The sequence below is a fragment of the Centroberyx affinis genome, unplaced genomic scaffold (assembly GCF_046629955.1).
Source record: "Centroberyx affinis isolate AG114_WGS23_722 - 3 ecotype Tasmania unplaced genomic scaffold, CSIRO-AGI_Caff_v1 ptg002059l_1, whole genome shotgun sequence".
Taxonomy (NCBI): Eukaryota; Metazoa; Chordata; class Actinopteri; order Beryciformes; family Berycidae; genus Centroberyx; species Centroberyx affinis.
This window is the reverse complement of record NW_027280392.1, coordinates 363,539-380,071: the sequence shown is the minus strand read 5'-3', so window position 1 is coordinate 380,071 and position 16,533 is coordinate 363,539. Positions and strand designations below refer to the sequence as shown.

The 16,533-nt window shown below is 43.2% G+C and overlaps 2 protein-coding genes across 2 annotated transcripts; both read left to right on the top strand.

The window, feature by feature from the left end:
• Positions 1–2,533: 2,533 nt before the first annotated feature.
• Positions 2,534–7,238, top strand: LOC139654203 (volume-regulated anion channel subunit LRRC8D). The gene is made up of 5 exons (XM_071531271.1): positions 2,534–2,878; positions 3,015–3,611; positions 3,840–4,090; positions 5,584–5,958; positions 6,116–7,238. The coding sequence occupies exons 1-5, from the start codon at positions 2,534–2,536 to the stop codon at positions 7,236–7,238; spliced, it is 2,691 nt and encodes an 896-aa protein (XP_071387372.1).
• A 2,147-nt stretch (positions 7,239–9,385) lies between these two features.
• Positions 9,386–16,381, top strand: ddx39ab (DEAD (Asp-Glu-Ala-Asp) box polypeptide 39Ab). Its single transcript, XM_071531235.1, has 10 exons — positions 9,386–9,452; positions 10,365–10,581; positions 12,165–12,292; positions 12,856–13,132; positions 13,485–13,603; positions 13,787–13,918; positions 14,108–14,217; positions 14,460–14,604; positions 14,881–15,028; positions 15,534–16,381. Exons 2-10 carry the CDS (start codon positions 10,374–10,376, stop codon positions 15,548–15,550), a joined length of 1,284 nt encoding a protein of 427 aa, XP_071387336.1. The 5' UTR covers positions 9,386–9,452; positions 10,365–10,373; the 3' UTR covers positions 15,551–16,381.
• The last annotated feature ends 152 nt before the right edge of the window (positions 16,382–16,533 follow it).

The following is a 16,533-nucleotide window of genomic DNA, read 5'->3' as shown; positions in this document are numbered from 1 at the left end:
TTTGTACAGAGCTGTTGCTGTTATATTATATCGTCTGATGAATTCCCCCTGTTCCTCTCAGTTGCAGCTTCACACTCAATCTTGAGATTTTTCTTTGCAGCAGCAGCACATGCCGATCTCTCTCTCATATGCTGTTTACCACCACTGTAAAACTGCAACTAGACCCTCGTTTTTCTTTGCTCTCTATAACCCCTTATTCTCTCTTTCCCTCTCTTTCCCTCTCTCTCACTCTCTCACTGACACACACACACACACACACACACACACACACACACACACACACACAGACCACACACACATACACACATAAATGTGCACTGAATACACAAAGCAGCTGTGTAGAGTACATCACATTGTGGTTCACCGTCAATTTGAGTCTTTGCTTCAGATTCCTCTTGGCCCCGAATACAAGGGAAACAGCACACACCTGCGTTACATTAATATAGCCTACACACACACACACACACACACACACTAATTTCACAACTTTACTCTGAGCATCAGTCAGTAGGCCTATGTGTTGCTATAACCTTTAACCTCTCAGTAAATGTAAGCAAACCAAAAGTTACTTTCATACAGAAGTGCTGAGAGCAACAAACACGAAAAGTTTGAAAATAAAGAAAATGGAGAATAGGAAAAAAAAGCTTTTAGCCCCTCCAAAATGTATGATATCTTAAAAGAAAATGCTGTGTATGTTCCCATTGCAGTGAGTGAGAAAAAAGTCTCAGAAGAGATTATGTGTGGTCTATGGTTTGGACAGTATATTTGCATGAGGCTAGGTTATGCTACTGGCATCCAATGGACTGTTAATGCCAAATTGCCAAAACGGTAATTTCAGTGACCCCTGCTGGACATAAACATTATGCACGCAATTGTCATAAAGTAAACGTATCCCGTGGATAATTAAAAACAACACATAACATTTCCCAAATCTCCTTCTGACAGAGAGACACTAAAAAATGTTATATAGCACTGCAACCTACAGTAAACTCCAACTGGGACTAGATGTACTTGGGACCAGTGAATTCGTGACCATCATACTTTATTGTATTTTGTATCTCCCATAGGCTATTGTATCACTTGAATATTTAGTATAAGCTACTACTCCTATAGGGATGGTGTGCCTGTGGTACTCAATAATAAGTTTAAGTGACTTCCTTTATGGTGATTTATCTCCTTTAGTATGATATCATATTCCAGGAGAAAATACAAGAATAATACATGCAAACACAATGTTGTACCATATTTTACAAGGACGGTTGCGTCCTGTCACTATTTAAATAGCCTAGTTTCTCGCTTTCACTTTAAAACTAGGTTATTCCAACAAGTAGCCTAGCTAATCCTCTAATTTTTCACAATGCCATAGGCCTACATTGTTTTGGAATACAGTTAACGTAGGCTACATGTTTTTGTATTCAGAATACCGCTGTTAGTAGTATCCCGTTACTATCCAACCCTGCTAGCATATAGGTTGTTTTGAGTATATCCTTTTCAAATGTGTGACAGGATTAGTTGAGTTGTTTTCCTCGGGGTCAGTGGGGTGTCGAGAGAGCAGGCATGTCCCCGGGTCTGACCGGGCTGCTGAATTAGATTTCTCCGTCGCCATCCTCTCCTGTCATGACAACCGGGTAAAAGCCGCCCCTCGGCCAACATTAGTCTCCGCCAACTGAGGAGTTTGTTGCAAAGTTTCACGAGCTATTCACGGGAGAACCGGACAGCGCCGGAATGAAGTTGCTGTAGAGCCGCTGTGAGCTGAGCTGCTCCGTTAACTTTGGTGTTTATTAGAAGAAGCTAGGGGGGAAATTGGAGAGGTTGAGAGAGAGAGAGAAAAAAAAGTGTCAGCAGTGTCATTAACCAGGTAGGTGGAAGTTGTTTCTTGTTGTAAAATTAATTTTTCACCTGTTCAGATGAATGATCTCAATCTCGATGCCCTGAAGTTTGGGAATGTGTTTTAAGTCTTATCTTAAGAAATTATTTGTATTTTTTCTTTTATCCTGTAACCCTCTTCACCAGTTCATTGATCAGAAGTTTTTTTAAAAGGCCTATCCCAAGGTTCATAGTAGACATGTGTCACATGTCAGATATTTACTCAGATCCTCCTTATCTCCATTAGAACTCAGACATTAAGCCAAAGGCTAACAGCATTTCATATATTATCCTATTATACTAAACCATGATGCAAAAAGAAACTTGGGAGCATATTAGCTTGCAGAAGGAGGGCTTGTTTACCAGTTCAGCGGTGTTATTACCAGCCTGAGCATGGTCAGCTGCATCAGGCTGAGATTAGGTAGAGGAGAATTTCTTTGTTGCTTCTCTTTACTTCTGTTTCTATCCCTCCTTTCAAACATTTGTTCATATCACGTGAACACAGGATCCTTGCTGGGACATTGGTTGTTTACTATTTTGTGGGACGCTGAAAATGAAAGTGCAGACTCTTCTTCGTATATCACCACATCAGTCGATGTGAGTAGCCCAGGCCTTCACCATTTATCTCTTATTTTTACTGCCATCCTTACAGGACCCAGAGGCCGCCATGTTTTCCCTGTCGGAGCTGGCTTCTCTGAACGAGCGTCAGAGCCGTTCCAAGCTGTTGAAGCCCTGGTGGGAAGTCTTCATGGACTACCTGGTGGTCCTGATGCTGATGGTATCTGTTCTGGCTGGCACCGTGCTGCTGTCCAGGGACCGTGTGGTGTGCCTCCCCCTGGACCCCACCCCCAGCCCCACCCCCAATACTAGTAGCCAAAGTTACTCCAATTCTGACGAGCCATCTTCAAAAGCCTCTTCCCAGGTTCCACACAGCAGCAGCCCAAACCCTCGACCTCCAGCCCGGGGGAGACGTACCCACCTGGTCTATCAGCAGTACGTCTACATCAGCCAGGTACTGTTTTATATGCTAATATGTATGATACAAACCAGTTTTGTCTGTTCTCCACTCCCTTTGCCATTTCAAAAGATGCAGCAGAGCAGGTAAAATCACTAAAAGGTTTTGTTGGTGTGTCCACCTGTCTGTCTAGGTGTGCTACCATGAGGCTTTGCCTTGGTACTCCCGCTTCTTCCCCTACATGGCCCTGCTTCAGTCTCTAGTACTGCTAGCCAGCGGCTCCTTCTGGTTCCACTTCCCCCTCACCTCGGCCCGCATAGAACACTTCCTGGCCATCTTGGGAAAGTGCTGCGAGTCGCCCTGGACGTCTCGCGCCCTGTGCCACGCTGCCCGGCAGGAGCGCATCCACGACCAGCAAGAGGAGGAGCAGGAGGAGAGACAACCACCCCAAACTCCTCACCCTTCAACTTCATCTTTACCCCCAGTGCCCCGCACAAGACATTCGAGCTTGGACTCGGGCACAGACAGCCCCCTTTTGAAGAGGTCGGATAGCGTGTCCACTGCCATCCCTCCCTCACCATGCCCCTCCACACACTCCTGTGATGGCTCCGTGTCGTCTGTGTCCCTCGCCCCCCGGGTGTATTTTCCCGCCTCCAGGTCCTCAGTGGTGCTTTACAGTCCCAGGCAGGTAATCAACCTGGATAAGAGTGACGGGGAGCAGGCCAGGGCGCTGTTTGAGAGGGTCAGGAGGTTTCGTTCCCACTGTGAAAGCTCAGATGTCATCTACAAGGTGAGAGGTCTACATGATGCAGTTTTGTAAGGCTTCATTTGTATCGTGGTACACTGTTAAATGCTACTCTTAGGTTATAAAATCATCCAGCATTTAGAAAGGTGATTACAAACCAATACAACACTGCTCCTTAATCTCAAGACACAGGTAAAAACAAGTTAATTTGTCTGGGTGATTTGATTGAATAGTGTCAACAAATTCATTCTCCCCTTCCTTCTTTTCCTTCAGGTCTACTTGGCTCAGACTATATTCAAATTGCTTCTGGTAACACTGATAGTGAGTTACACCACCCCTCTTCTGGACTCCATCTCCTTCACTCACACCTGTCACCCTGAGGAGCATGCCCTGGTGGGCTACAGTACCTTTGAGTGTACCCACGCCCTCGCCTCCCTCCTACACAAGCTGCTGGTGGCCTACTTGACCCTGCTGGGGTTGTATGGCCTGCTGAACCTTTACACCCTCAGCTGGATTTTACACAGGTCAGAACCCACAGCGAGTGCATTTACATCTGCGTTACATTAAAGGATAAGGCCGGTGTTTTTTAATGCATTGCTTACTGTCAACAAATCCTATGAAAATAACAAAATCAACAATGTGTTTGCTCTACTCCCATTACTTTCTGACTTCCCACGTACCGTTTTTAGCCGTCAACCCGGAAGTCATTGGCTCCAATTGTAAGCTAAAAACCTTGAAATACAGCTCACAAAGACATAGTTTCAATTTAAAAATCACTAACTGTTACCACGAAATGTCAAGCTATTGTAGTTATTACCAAATCAAATTCAAATGGAAACAAATGCTTCATTACGCCGGGGACTATTTTCGGTGCTACGGAACTACTTTCCTGAGATCGCAAAGTGTTTACAGCCAGCTTATTAAATTGTTTGAGGAAGATGTCGGCTGGCCTGGTGCATCGCGATGATGAAATATGTTGCCCAGAGCAGCAGCATGGCTCTTTGACGTGTTTTTAATCGTTTTTTTATACAATGGAGTTCTATGGCTGCTGGGACATGGCTGCATTGGGCACCGGCCACATGGACGAGACTTGCTGGCAAACCAAAATCATTGCTGATTTTGTTATTTTCATAGGATTTGTTGACGATAAGCAATGCATTAAAAAACACCGGCCTTATCCTTTAATATTCGGATATTATTTGGGATACTTAAATATTCTGATGAGTTGCCATTTGTAAACTCCTTGTTTACAATAGGCAGCATAAGCACATGTTTCAATTAGCCTATTATAAACCTAATTGTGTTAACTGGGATGTTGAGGCATGTCCCATTTGATTGGGGTTTGTGTGGTCTGTGTAATCTTATTTCATAGTTGTCATGGGATGTTCTTTCAATTCATATATACAGGAATACTTGTGATGGTGCTGTGAAAACACATACAAACAGCACATCTTGATTAAAACCTTCATTGCGATCTCAAATATTATCCCTATCCTAAACATAGTGCAGAAACTAAACTGTTGCACATACTTAAAATACCTAGTAAGGTATTGAACTGTATTACTTTGTGTGTGTGTGTGTGTGTGTGTGTGTGAGCATGTTGTGGGGCTGAATGGGGCAATGGGGTATAATGTGTCACTGTTTGAAAGGGATGAAGTTTAATTTATAATTAGTTGAGCTTTTCTGTAGATTACACAGGCTATGATAGTTCAGACGGTCTTTAAAAGAGTGAAGATAATATTACCCATGAACTGAGTAACAGAAAGCCAGAGGCCAGATAATAAGATTAGAGTATAATGCTGTGTTCTTGGTTGGGATTTGGCTATATTTTTCCTTGATTCAATTTAACGCTACAAACACCTAAAGGCCAGGCAGCCCAGAGAATTTATTTCACTTCACATCAAAGTCATACAGAGATCTCATGACTTCAGTCTACAGGCCTACTTTATACTTCCCAGTGGCGCTACTTTCTCCTAACCATGTCCTTTATCTGTTTGTTTGTCTGTGCCCTTCGTAGCTCCCTACGTCAGTACTCCTTCCACGTGCTGAAGGAGTCGTGCTCCCTGAGAGATATACCTGACCTGAGCAATGACCTGGCCTTTCTTTTGCACATGGCGGACCAGTATGACCCTTTGCTGGCCCAGCGTCTGTCTGTCTTTTTGTCGCCTGTCAGTGAGACCAGGCTCCTGGAGGAGAACCAGGAGAGGCGCTGGGGGCCGGAGAAGCTGCGCTCCATGACTACTGAGGCGGAGGGCCAATCCAGACTGCAGCTGGTGGCCCTGCCTCACCTGCCTCCAGCCCTCTTCACCCTCAGCCAACTTCAGGTCCTCAAACTGGAGTTCATCACAGATGCCAAGTTTACTGCACAGGTGGCCAATATGACCTCACTCAGGTGAGTTGTCTGGTGTTGTGTCCATGTTTCATACATTTTGGGGGGGATTGAAAGTATACGCATTATTATGAAAATACACACTGCGATGTATATCCACTTTTACATTTTGTGTCTGTACGCACTTCACTGTGCCTACTATTAAATATCATTCCAACAGGGAGCTCCACCTCTGCCACTGCCCTGCATCTGTGGAACCTGGTGCCCTCGGAGTCCTCCAGGAACGTCTGGAGGCCCTCCACCTCACCTTCAACCAGGCAGCAGACATCCCCGGCTGGGTCTACTCCCTTCGCGGCCTGCACGAGCTCCACCTCTCTGGCCGCCTGGACTATGAGGGTGGGGTGGGCCGCGGTTGGACACTGGGGAGCCTCCGCCAGTTACGTCACCTCCGCGTGCTGGTGGTTCGAGGCATGTTGCAGCGGGTCCCTGGGGAGCTGTATGAGGTGGCAGGCAGCCTGGTGAGGCTGGAAATCCACAATGAGGGCTCCAGGCTGTTTGTATTGACGGGCCTGAGGCGGATGGTTGGCCTGAGAGAGCTGCAGCTACAGGGCTGCCAGCTAGAGCGCCTGCCCTCTGCCCTGTTGGCTCTGACCAACCTGCGGACACTGGACCTGCAGCATAATAACTTGAGAACCCTGGAGGAACTGCTTAGTCTGGCTCATCTCCGACGTCTTTCTTGCCTTAGACTTGCCTATAACCGTGTGCTGGCTCTGCCGGCCAGTGTTGGTGTACTGCGAGGCCTAGAGCTTCTAGATCTGGCCAACAATCAGCTCCAGGACCTTCCCCCAGCCCTCTTCACTCTTCACCGCCTTCGTAGGCTCCTACTGGCTGGCAACCTGCTAGAGGAGCTGCCTGCAGAGGTAAAAGCACTGCAGCAGCTCACAGAGCTGGATCTCAGTGGGAACAGGCTGGAGACTCTGCCCACAGAGCTCTTCAGTAGTTGTTTGGAGCTGCACATCCTAAATGTGTCTCACAACTCTCTTAGTTCATTACCCACAGAGATTGGGGCTTTGACCCAGCTGTTGAGGCTGGACCTGCGCAGTAACAGTCTGGAGGAGCTCCCTGCAGAGTTGGGCTACTGCTCAGGGCTGCATGGAGGTGGTCTTCTGGTGGAAGACTGCCTTTTTCATTCTTTGCCTCGCCACGCGAGGGACATCCTGACCCATTCTTGCTCCCCCTCTGGTAAATCCTCAGAGTCACAATCCCGGCCAGAGTCTGACAGTTTCCCGTACTTCTCTGCTACACAGTGGAGCTTTTCTTCTGCTCTGGAGTCACAGATATAGAGCTACTGTATAAAAGCTAACCAGCTGCTAACACTATACTAACACTGTTATGGTTATGTTTACAGTAAAAACCACTTTGTATATTGCTATCCTTTTAATATTTTTAATGCCAGTTCTACTTTTTTACTACTTTTTTAACGATTCTTTTAGAATGTGGGGCACATTGCTCAAGTGTTGGTTTTCCTCTCATTAAATAAGGAGTGTTTTACCTCAGTGTGAGGCTCATTGACTTGTGGCTTTAAATTGAAAATCAACCTGGCATCAATGAAACCTTTGAAGCCTCACAACACTCCTGTGCTGTTGAAGTAAATTGCTTATGTTAGCTTAGAAAAAACAAACTTGAGTAAGCATAAGCAAGCGAGCAGACTGAACTAAATCTGCAGCCAAACTGAGGAGCTTTTGCTTTCATCCTAAAAGGACCTCCATTCATTCACAAAAGAGCTGAGTCAGATACCAAAACAGGCTTTCGAAGAGAGCTGTTTAGGACTGTATGAATGAATATCCGCTGCACTGGATTAGATGTTGAGAAGTGGTTTGTCATTTTATCTTGAAGGCTTAGAGATTCCAAGCAAGCTTAACAAACATCTGAGCGTATCCAAATGATAACATTTTCAAGATTTTAGATTCATGTGACTGTCTCACCCTTTGTCAATAGTGGAGGGACCTAGACTCCAATGGAGAGAAGTTTGTCAGCACTCACTGAGTAGCTGTGATTAAAACTGGGCTTCCGTGCCACTGTGGATTTCTGAAACTGAGGAGACAATTAAAGACAAGCAAATAGTAAACATGTTGTCCCCCATCAGTGATGTAGTTCCACCCTTTGGGTCAGTCAGTGATTGCTGAGTGTACTTGAAATATGAGTGAAATTGTATAAGCATTTTTGTATGGGACAATGAAAGGACAGATTGACCATATATTTCTGTTGCCTACTCTCCTCAGAATTAGGCTTACAAGTTATATCTTGAAATGTAGTAACTGTAATTGTCCTGTTTTTACTCAATACAGTACAAAATATAAGAACTACAATATGCAATAAATACAATCCGTACATTACACAATGTACACTACAATTTATAATACAATATACAATATAACATACAACACCAGGAGTGTGAGTGTTATAAATAATATAAATGCTAAATGATAAGTGATACATGGTATTGCACAGTAGGTAAGTGGTAATATGATATAAGTAGTCAACACTGACGGCATAGTGGTAGTACAGTGATGAGTGCAATAACAGTACAACAGTCCAACAACTGTACAATAACTACAGTGTCTTGTGGTTAGAAGTTTGCCCAAAAATTCTCCATTGACTCTCAGTTCAACACATCAACCCAGTCTGATGTCTCCAAGTGTGTAGCGTGTGTAGACTAATATGTTACCTATGATAACTTTAACTGTATTGCTGCACCACTGAGTCACCATTCATTGTCCCCCACATTGTATGATAACTTTAACTGTATGACCTGCTTTACCACTGAGTCACCATTCATTGTCAATGCCGCCCCCTAGCGGCACAAAGTCAACGTTACAGTGTGACTAACAAACTAACAAACTAACTAACTAACTAACGGAGGGAGACTGATCCATAGTCCCCCCCTTTGGTGGGGGTCAATAATTTAAAGAACAAATCAAGCTGGATGTCCATTTACATTGAACTATTAATTGTTTTAACTGTTTATAGTTCTGATGAGTCTGCTATGAAAAAAAACATACTGATTTGATTGAACAAAGCACTTTAATGTCTTTTGAATGCTGTAATAAATGGATTAGGTTAACTTTTTTTAGACAAGTAAACAGAAGTGAAATTATGCAATATTTGCAATTAAAGAAAGAAAAGCTGTGTGTCTGTCTGTCTGTTTGTGTGTGTGTGTGTGTGTGTGTGTGTGTGTGTGTGTGTGTGTGTGTGTGTGTGTGTGCGTGCGGGTGCGTGCGTGCTGTTGCCAACAATTCCAGTCAGGCGGCTCAGGGCAATTTCATTCTATTGTCAATAGTAATGATACATCCCGCGTCTTTCAGCTGCGGTTAGCCGGAATAATGATTGGCAGGCTATTTGTCCAATCCTGAGTCGTTTGTGGCGATGGACGTCTGAATTCACCAATGACGTCAATGCATTTATGGGAGGCGGTACTTCCGTATAATCGCATAAACCAACTGAGGCCTCCCATGCGGTTTTGAGTCTTGCTCAGGTTGAGTTGTAACATCGTGAAGGTAAGAATGCAATATTAACCTGTTTGTAAAGGAACCATGCAGCTTATACAACTATAGTTTTAGAACTGGTGACTGAGGATTTTTTCTTGAATAATAAGATCTCTATCATAAACTGATTTCATTGTTTGCATTAAAATGCCGCTGCGTTAGCTAGCCTAGCTCTTTTGATAGCCTTGCTACCTTAGCTAGCGGACCGACCCACCAACCTATCTCACGTTTCTGAATGTTCAGATATGTGTGTCTACTATGTTTTCCTCGTAATGTAATCTTAATCATCGCTGATATAATGTGTGGTGTGGTCCAGCTGACTGGTCAGCTAACAGGGCAACTAGAATGTTAGCTAGCCACGTTAGCAATTGTTATGCAACATAGCTAACCCAGGCAGTAGACGGCTAAGAGGCTAACCCGGTTGTTTAACCCTGAAGTGTCTACTAAGCTCCCAGGCTATGTTTCACTAGCTGTATCTCAGGGGTCTTTTGTGTGTGTCGTGTAGAGGACAGTTTTATCCACAATTTACTGCTGACTGTAAACATTATTTACTAACATTATGTGCATTTTGGATAGTGTAACGTTAGCTTTCTCGCCAGTGGACCGTGCATTTCACAAAGGGGTGATTGCACACAGTCTGGGGTTCACAATAATGCTAATATCGTTGAAGATATAAAACATCAAATCCTTGTAATAAACCTTTAAATGGGTAGAGGCCCTACCACCATCCGAGTCTTGTACAAACAGAATATAGTTGAGTATACTTTCGATGTATGGTGAAACTTTGTGCAGAAAATGACAACAACAGGTGTGTTTAGCCAGCTGCTCTCCATGTGAACCCAATGAGGAGGAATTGCTGCCTTGGTAATTATCAATTGACACAGATAAACAAACTAACTGAACTTATTGTTTCCTCTCTTCCAGACAGACATAATGGCTGAGAATGACGTTGACAATGAGCTGCTGGATTATGAAGAAGACGAGGAGCCTCAGGGAGCCCCTGAGACTGCAGCCCCTCCAGGCAAGAAGGAGGTGAAGGGGTCCTACGTCTCCATCCACAGCTCCGGCTTCAGAGATTTCCTGCTCAAACCGGAGCTGCTCCGCGCCATTGTCGACTGTGGTTTTGAGCATCCGTCTGAAGGTGAGGGGTATTTGATTATCTGAGGTCGTCTTCATTCATTGTATACGCTCTTCCCAATTATGATGGCAAATTGTGGGGTAGTGGGATGGGTGATTCTGGATCATTTCATTACATCTTCCAAGAGAACCAAGGGGAATGGCCTTGATGGCTGCTGGCCTTTCAGCCAATAGTGTAAAGAGCTTGCTTGTCCCATTCAATGCATTAGTCTAAGCATAATGATTATAGAAGGAATGACACAACGTAAGCTATACTGTACAATAGCTTTTTGCAGTATAGGCATGTTAAAGGATAAGGCTGGTGTTTTTTAATGCATTGCTTACGTCAACAAATCCTATGAAAGTAACAAGATCAACAATGCCTTTGCTCTACTCCCATTACTTTCTGACTTCCCACGTACCGTTTTTAGCCGTCAACCCGGAAGTCATTGGCTCCAATTGTAAGCTAAAAACCTTGAAATACAGCTCACAAAGACATAGTTTCAATTTTAAAAATCGCTAACTGTTACCATGAAAAGTCAGGCTGTTTTAGTTATTACTAAATCAAATTCAAATGGGAACAAATTCTTCATTACACCGGTGACTGTTTTCAGTCCTACAGAACTACTTTCCTGAGATCGCAAAGTGTTTACAGCCGGCTTATTAAGTTGTTTGAGGAAAATGTCGGCTGGTCCGGTGCATCGCGATTAGGGTTGCAAAATTCCGGGAATTTTCAAAGTTGGAAACTTTCCATGGGAATTAACGGGAATTTATGGGAATAAACGGGAATAAACCAGGAATTTACTAAATTGAAGGTATGCTCTTAATAGGGAACTTAAATATAGTTGGGGGAAAATATATTTTAGCATAATCCTGACTAAAACAACCAGGTATCATGCAAGTACAGTTGAATATCTATGCTATTCCTCAATCACATGCACACATAGCACACTGCTTACTGCAGGGCTATTGAGACCACGCCCCCTACATGCACTGTGCATTCCTGTGCATTTTTGTTAATTTTTGAATGGGTTGGGTCGGGGGGATGAGTAATATTTAACTCAACATTCATGTTTTTGTTCTTCAATGAAAGAATTCAATCAAATATTTAACACTTGATAAAGTTCTACTTACAAATAAATCTGTTTTAATTGTATTATTTTGGATGGATGCTTATAACAAAACAAATATTTATGCTTGGATATGATACCTTTCCATTAAATTACCCTCAATTCCCAGTTAATTCCCATTAATTCCCATGGAAAGTTTCCAATTTGGAATATTTCCAAAATTCCCCAGCTTAACTTCCCATGGAAATTTACTGGAAATTTTCCACCCCTTTGCAACCCTAATCGCGATGATGCAATATGTTGCCCAGAGCAACAGCATGGCTCCTTGACGTGTTTTTAACCATTTTTTTAATACAATGGAGTTCTATGGCTGCTGGGACATGGCTGCATTGGGCACCGGAGACTTGTTGGCAAACCAAAATCATTGCTGATTTTGTTATTTTGATAGGATTTGTTGACGGTAAGCGATGCATTAAAAAACACCGGCCTTATCCTTTAAGTCACTGACTGAACTCTGTTCTTTGCTTTTGTTCTACAGTCCAGCATGAGTGCATCCCCCAGGCTATCCTGGGCATGGACATCCTGTGCCAAGCCAAATCTGGTATGGGCAAGACGGCTGTGTTTGTGCTGGCCACACTGCAGCAGATCGAGCCTGTTGATGGACAGGTTGGTACAATAACACAATACACAAGGTCTGTGCATTGATTAAGGTTGAGGCAACATTGGCAGAAATTGTCCTCAAGAAGAATGGAGCGGTTTGATAACTATGACCTTACAATTCTGTCAATCCATTGAGTTGTTTGCTTCCTATAAACTTGACTCAACCTCATATTTGTCTAGTGCACACTAGGGCTGCACAAATTATAGAAATATCAGAATTGCACTATTGAGTATACAGGATTCCTGCCCAAATCATTTTGGAAAAAGTTTCATGAAATCAAATTCTAAATATGGGCATGCCATGGTTTCCCCGAACCAATTTTCTAAAATGTGTATTGAAAAAGAAATTGTGAAAGAAAGTAGAAAAGACATGTTTTGTAATCCTCCTGTACTTAGAACAGAGGAAGTGTCTTTAAAAATCAATGTCACACTATATACTGAAGTTGCATGAATAACAAGACGAAATTGTTGGTTTAGTCAAATAAGGCAAACGGTGCCATCACTGTTTGTTTGGTACAATCAGATGCCCATTGAAATGTCTGAGCACCACTGTACATCTTTATCCCAAGGTATCCGTATTAGTCATGTGCCACACACGAGAGCTGGCCTTCCAGATCAGCAAAGAGTATGAGCGTTTCTCCAAGTACATGCCCACGGTAAAGGCAGCGGTATTCTTTGGTGGCCTGGCCATCAAGAAGGACGAGGAGGTCTTGAAGAAGAACTGCCCTCACATCGTCGTCGGAACGCCGGGACGCATCCTCGCCCTGATTCGGAACAAGACCCTCAACCTGAAGAACGTCAAGCACTTTGTCCTGGATGAGTGTGACAAGATGTTGGAGCAGCTAGGTGTGTTCATGTGTCTAACAGTTATTGGTCTTTCTTTCTCCTCAATGAAATTGTTCTCTATCATATTCCTGGTAGTCTAATTATTTATGCAGCTGTGATTTCACTTTCATGTATTCTCTTTTTATTAGTCAATCAACAGAAGATTAATCAATTATAATTTTGATAGTTGATAAATTGTTTGTAATTTTCTCAAGTAAAATGCCAGCCATTTCCTGTAACAGCTTCTCAAATGCTAAGATTTGCTGGCTTTTCTGTTTCATATCATTATAAAATGAATACTTTGGGGTTTTTTAGCTGCTCGTCAGACTAAGTAAGCATTTTGCTGATCTTGCAATCTCTCCTTCTGTTGCAGACATGAGGCGTGACGTACAGGACATCTTCAGGCTCACACCCCACGAGAAGCAGTGCATGATGTTCAGCGCCACCCTGAGCAAGGAGATCCGACCAGTCTGCCGCAAATTCATGCAGGATGTGAGTAAATGTTGGGGGGCTGTTGAGTTGTTCTCCCTATCTCCAAAGATGCCTAAATACCCAGGAAAACATCACCTCTTAAAAAAAAAAAAAAAAAAATAACATGGAAATTGCTGTTGCACTTAAGTACACTTGAACCAGCTCTCATGTCAAGTTTATCTAACCCACTCTCGTCTCCTGTAGCCCATGGAAGTATTTGTGGATGACGAGACCAAACTTACACTCCACGGCTTGCAACAGTACTACTGCAAACTGAAGGACAGTGAGAAGAACCGCAAGCTGTTCGACCTGCTTGACGTGTTGGAGTTCAACCAGGTAAACTGACAAAACAATTATCTGGTGTAAAATTGTCCCAGTAGCACTTGGCATCCTAGGTTTACTTCATTTTGTATTTTTTTTTATTTTTTTTAAAGAAGTCAAATATACAAGCAGATTTAGCAGGTCTAGTTTCCTGACCCATGCAGCCCCAGCAGCAATATTGCAATGTGTCTGCTTTGCCTCTAGGTGGTGATCTTTGTCAAGTCAGTCCAGCGCTGCGTGGCTCTGTCCCAGCTTCTGGTGGAACAGAATTTCCCTGCCATCGCCATCCACAGGGGAATGGCTCAGGAGGAGAGGTGAGTCCTGCATACACACATTTTCCTCTTGCATACCAACACATGCATACCTACACTCATAAACACATACTCTATTGAGCTCCAAATGCTAAGTATGTTTATGGAGCATGAGGCCTCATCAATTAACTCAACACATCATTGCCTTCAAAGGGGATCCAGTCCAGTAATGCCTACAGCAGCTGTGTTGATAATCTCTCCCTGGCTCTCTCTCTCCTTCCTGCTGCCCCTTCTTGCCCCCCCAGGCTCTCTCGCTATCAGCAGTTCAAGGATTTCCAAAGGCGGATCTTGGTGGCCACCAACCTCTTTGGCCGAGGGATGGACATCGAGCGAGTCAATATCGTCTTCAACTACGACATGCCAGAAGATTCTGACACCTATTTGCACAGGGTGAGAACTGCGACAGGAAAACAGCAGCACCTGTTCTGCTTTTTTACACCTGTTTCTTCTGTGTCATCAACCGCAGCAATGTTCTGGGAAGTTTGGTTTACAGAAGCGCTCGTCTCGGAATAGTTTTCTGGTGTGCCATAGCTTTGAACGATTGTCATTTATTCACGCTGTGAATTTGTTGAATTTGTTGAGTGGAGTATTAGATTTGTTGAGTGGAGTAGTCTGAGGTATGGCTTTTTGGATTTCACTCACTCTTGTCTCCTCCTCGCCCCTCAGGTCGCCCGTGCTGGTAGGTTTGGGACCAAAGGCCTGGCCGTAACCTTTGTGTCTGACGAGACCGACGCCAAGACTCTGAACGATGTGCAGGACCGCTTTGAGGTCAATGTGGCTGAGCTTCCAGAGGAGATTGACATCTCCACCTACAGTAAGTCTTTCATTTCTGAATGCCTGCTGAAATCCACTGATACTTGATGTCCTTAATGAAGTTGGCCTGATTCTTTCTGCTACACGTCTAACTCCTGAGTCTGTTTGATGGGCTTTAGGAAGGCTTGTTGGCATGAATATAATATGTGGATTAGAGGAGTTTAAAGCCACTTTACTGTCATAACAACACTGCAATTTCACATGTTCTCTATGCAGAGTATCCATTCACTGCTAATTGCTTGTACTCCATGTACTGCTTGTGGGATCTTGCCTGCTTATGCTTGCCCTCCAGACAATTAGCTGGTGTGATAACTCTTGGCGTAATCTTGGCAACAAGAGACAACAATTGATACTGCCTTGTAACTGTAGAGGTCTCTGCAAATGGAAACTATCCTTACATGTTTAACCTATTGGTGAAAAGTTGGTATGCTCAGCTGTTGCTCGAAGTGATGGCAGCGATCTTATAAATGCTTGACTCGTGTCTCTCCTCCTCTGTCCCTCTGTAGTCGAGCAGTCCAGATGAGTACTCAAGCCAAGCAGACGTCTCCTTTCCGTGGATCTCTTTGTGTCTTCTTGTATTTGGAAGTAAACCAACTTCACTGTTTATTTCAAAGCTCTGCTCCATGACTATGTTCACCAAACATTTTTATTTTAATGTCTCTTTTGGGGGGGGGGGGGGTTGGCTGGTTTTAATTTGTCTTTTACCATGGTTTGTTTTTGCTCAATGAAATTAAAACTTTTTATAAAATGCCAGTTCACTGTTGTGGTCTCTTGTGAGGCTATTGTCTTCTTTATCATTGTTTACATTTATCACAATCTAAAGTAAAAAAAATCTTCAGAGTAGTAGTTCTAAGCAACATGTAAAACAAATTTTTAGCTGTTTTTTTGCAAACAAGAACTGAAACCATGTTCAAACTATAGCTTTTTCAAATTTTTTTTCTTAGTACAATTTTATAGGTGAAAAGGTAAGATCAGTGTACAATACAAAAGTGTTTTTTAACCCTTAGTTTTTTCAAATTTGTTTCCTTTTTAAGTAGAAAGTGGTTTTATCACTGCATGAGAGTTGATTGATTTTTTTTTTTTTTTCCATGATAATACAAATGGTCAAGCAGTGACTGTTCCTGTAGAGAAAAGATTTTGGATCACATGGCAGCTCTGTTAGATCTTTTGCCACCAATTGAATACTTACAATAAATGCAGTGTCCAAGAGGACTCCTGATGATAAATCTTTGTAAATGTGGGTGGAAGTAGGTCAACTGTTCACTGTATTCACTTGATTGATGCTCAGTTTGTATCTCTAAGGCCATTGATCTTGTTTTGAAATAAAACTACACACACAACTACAAACACAAAACCATGGTGTCATTAAAATATGTATGCCTGTGTTGCAAGCCAAGAAAAGGACGAATGCTTGCTGCTGTTAACGATGGCTGTTTGAGTGTCAGTGGAATCCTTCCATTGGGTAATCCTACCTACCAAATAGAAAAAAGACACCAATCTGTGTCC

Bases quoted from the DNA above. Each gene is read 5' to 3' on its own strand.
- ddx39ab (XM_071531235.1), top strand. From the start codon at position 10,374: ATGGCTGAGAATGACGTTGACAATGAGCTGCTGGATTATGAAGAAGAC. The intron at 13,133-13,484 runs GTGTGTTCATGT...CTTCTGTTGCAG, and splicing joins CAAGATGTTGGAGCAGCTAG to ACATGAGGCGTGACGTACAG. The intron at 14,218-14,459 runs GTGAGTCCTGCA...TTGCCCCCCCAG, and splicing joins GGAATGGCTCAGGAGGAGAG to GCTCTCTCGCTATCAGCAGT.
- LOC139654203 (XM_071531271.1), top strand. From the start codon at position 2,534: ATGTTTTCCCTGTCGGAGCTGGCTTCTCTGAACGAGCGTCAGAGCCGT. The intron at 2,879-3,014 runs GTACTGTTTTAT...CTGTCTGTCTAG, and splicing joins AGTACGTCTACATCAGCCAG to GTGTGCTACCATGAGGCTTT. The intron at 4,091-5,583 runs GTCAGAACCCAC...TGCCCTTCGTAG, and splicing joins CTCAGCTGGATTTTACACAG to CTCCCTACGTCAGTACTCCT.